This window comes from Poecilia formosa, unplaced genomic scaffold (assembly GCF_000485575.1).
Source record: "Poecilia formosa unplaced genomic scaffold, Poecilia_formosa-5.1.2 Scaffold142, whole genome shotgun sequence".
Classification (NCBI taxonomy): domain Eukaryota; kingdom Metazoa; phylum Chordata; class Actinopteri; order Cyprinodontiformes; family Poeciliidae; genus Poecilia; species Poecilia formosa.
In genome coordinates, this window is record NW_006800081.1 from 1,439,771 (window position 1) to 1,440,703 (window position 933).

Below are 933 nucleotides of genomic sequence, written 5' to 3' on the forward strand. Positions count from 1 at the left end.
TTTTACTGTTTCAGCTGAAGTGCAACAAATTAAACCTTTTAGCTCTTTTAGAAAATTGTGTTCAACTTGGAAGCCAATGCCATGGAAGTCTGGCTCAGCTAAACATTGACTTGCTAATGCTACAGCAAATTATTTGTTTCATAAGGGTATTCATCTTCTTGCACCTTTGAAATAGAAGGCAAATATACAATAGTGTGATATGCAAACTCACATGGTTAGAGAAACATACTCTCACAAACAGATAAACTTGTTTTCCCAAACCTTTGTGGTGTATTCTCCCTCTTTGTATGCATTAAAAGACATCTTGTATTCCATCTTGGCCAAAGCGGGAACCTCGATGAACTTGTGTCCTATGAGGAACACAGTCGGGTCTGGTTTATCAGGTTTAACTACCTCTAGCAGCACGGAGAACCTGAAAACAGAAAAATAGTCAATATATTTGTTAAAACATAAAACTATAAGTCTCATAGGACCGTGATAAATGACCATTTATTATGGCTTCATAAGAGTTGTTAAATTTTTCATCACCAGTTAAATACTAATAAATAAATATTATATTTTGGTATTCATTTCACTCCCAGGTTTTGGATTAGAGTCCCTATCATGCCTTCTTAAATTAACTGAGCTTCACGTACCTGTTGTTGGTCTATCGATCTATGATTTTAATCACAGTCAGACAGGGATTTCAATCACTCCCTGTTTCTGTGTGCATCATTTTACAGATCGTATTATTTTGCTGATTGAATGTATGACATTCACAGTAATAGATCGGGTTCTGTAGTTTGCAGTCTGACTTAAATAAAGTCAGAAGACCAAGTCTGATTTTCCAATTTTTCAATATCTGTGTTCTTTAGCTATGTCTTTAATGGATCTCATTATAGAAAGGAATCAGTCAGGATAAGGTGATGAGTCTGATTGACCAAAACCGTTATT

The 933-nt window shown here is 35.2% G+C and overlaps 1 protein-coding gene across 1 annotated transcript in view; it reads right to left on the reverse strand.

Annotated features, from left to right (window-relative positions):
• Positions 1-22: 22 nt before the first annotated feature.
• Positions 23-933, reverse strand: part of LOC103145508 (hydrocephalus-inducing protein) — a 64,185-nt gene continuing 63,274 nt past the window's right edge. The window contains exon 80 of the mRNA XM_016676788.1: positions 23-412. Coding sequence (XP_016532274.1) covers positions 232-412 — 181 coding nt within the window. The 3' untranslated portion in view covers positions 23-231. The remainder of the gene's footprint in view (positions 413-933) is intronic.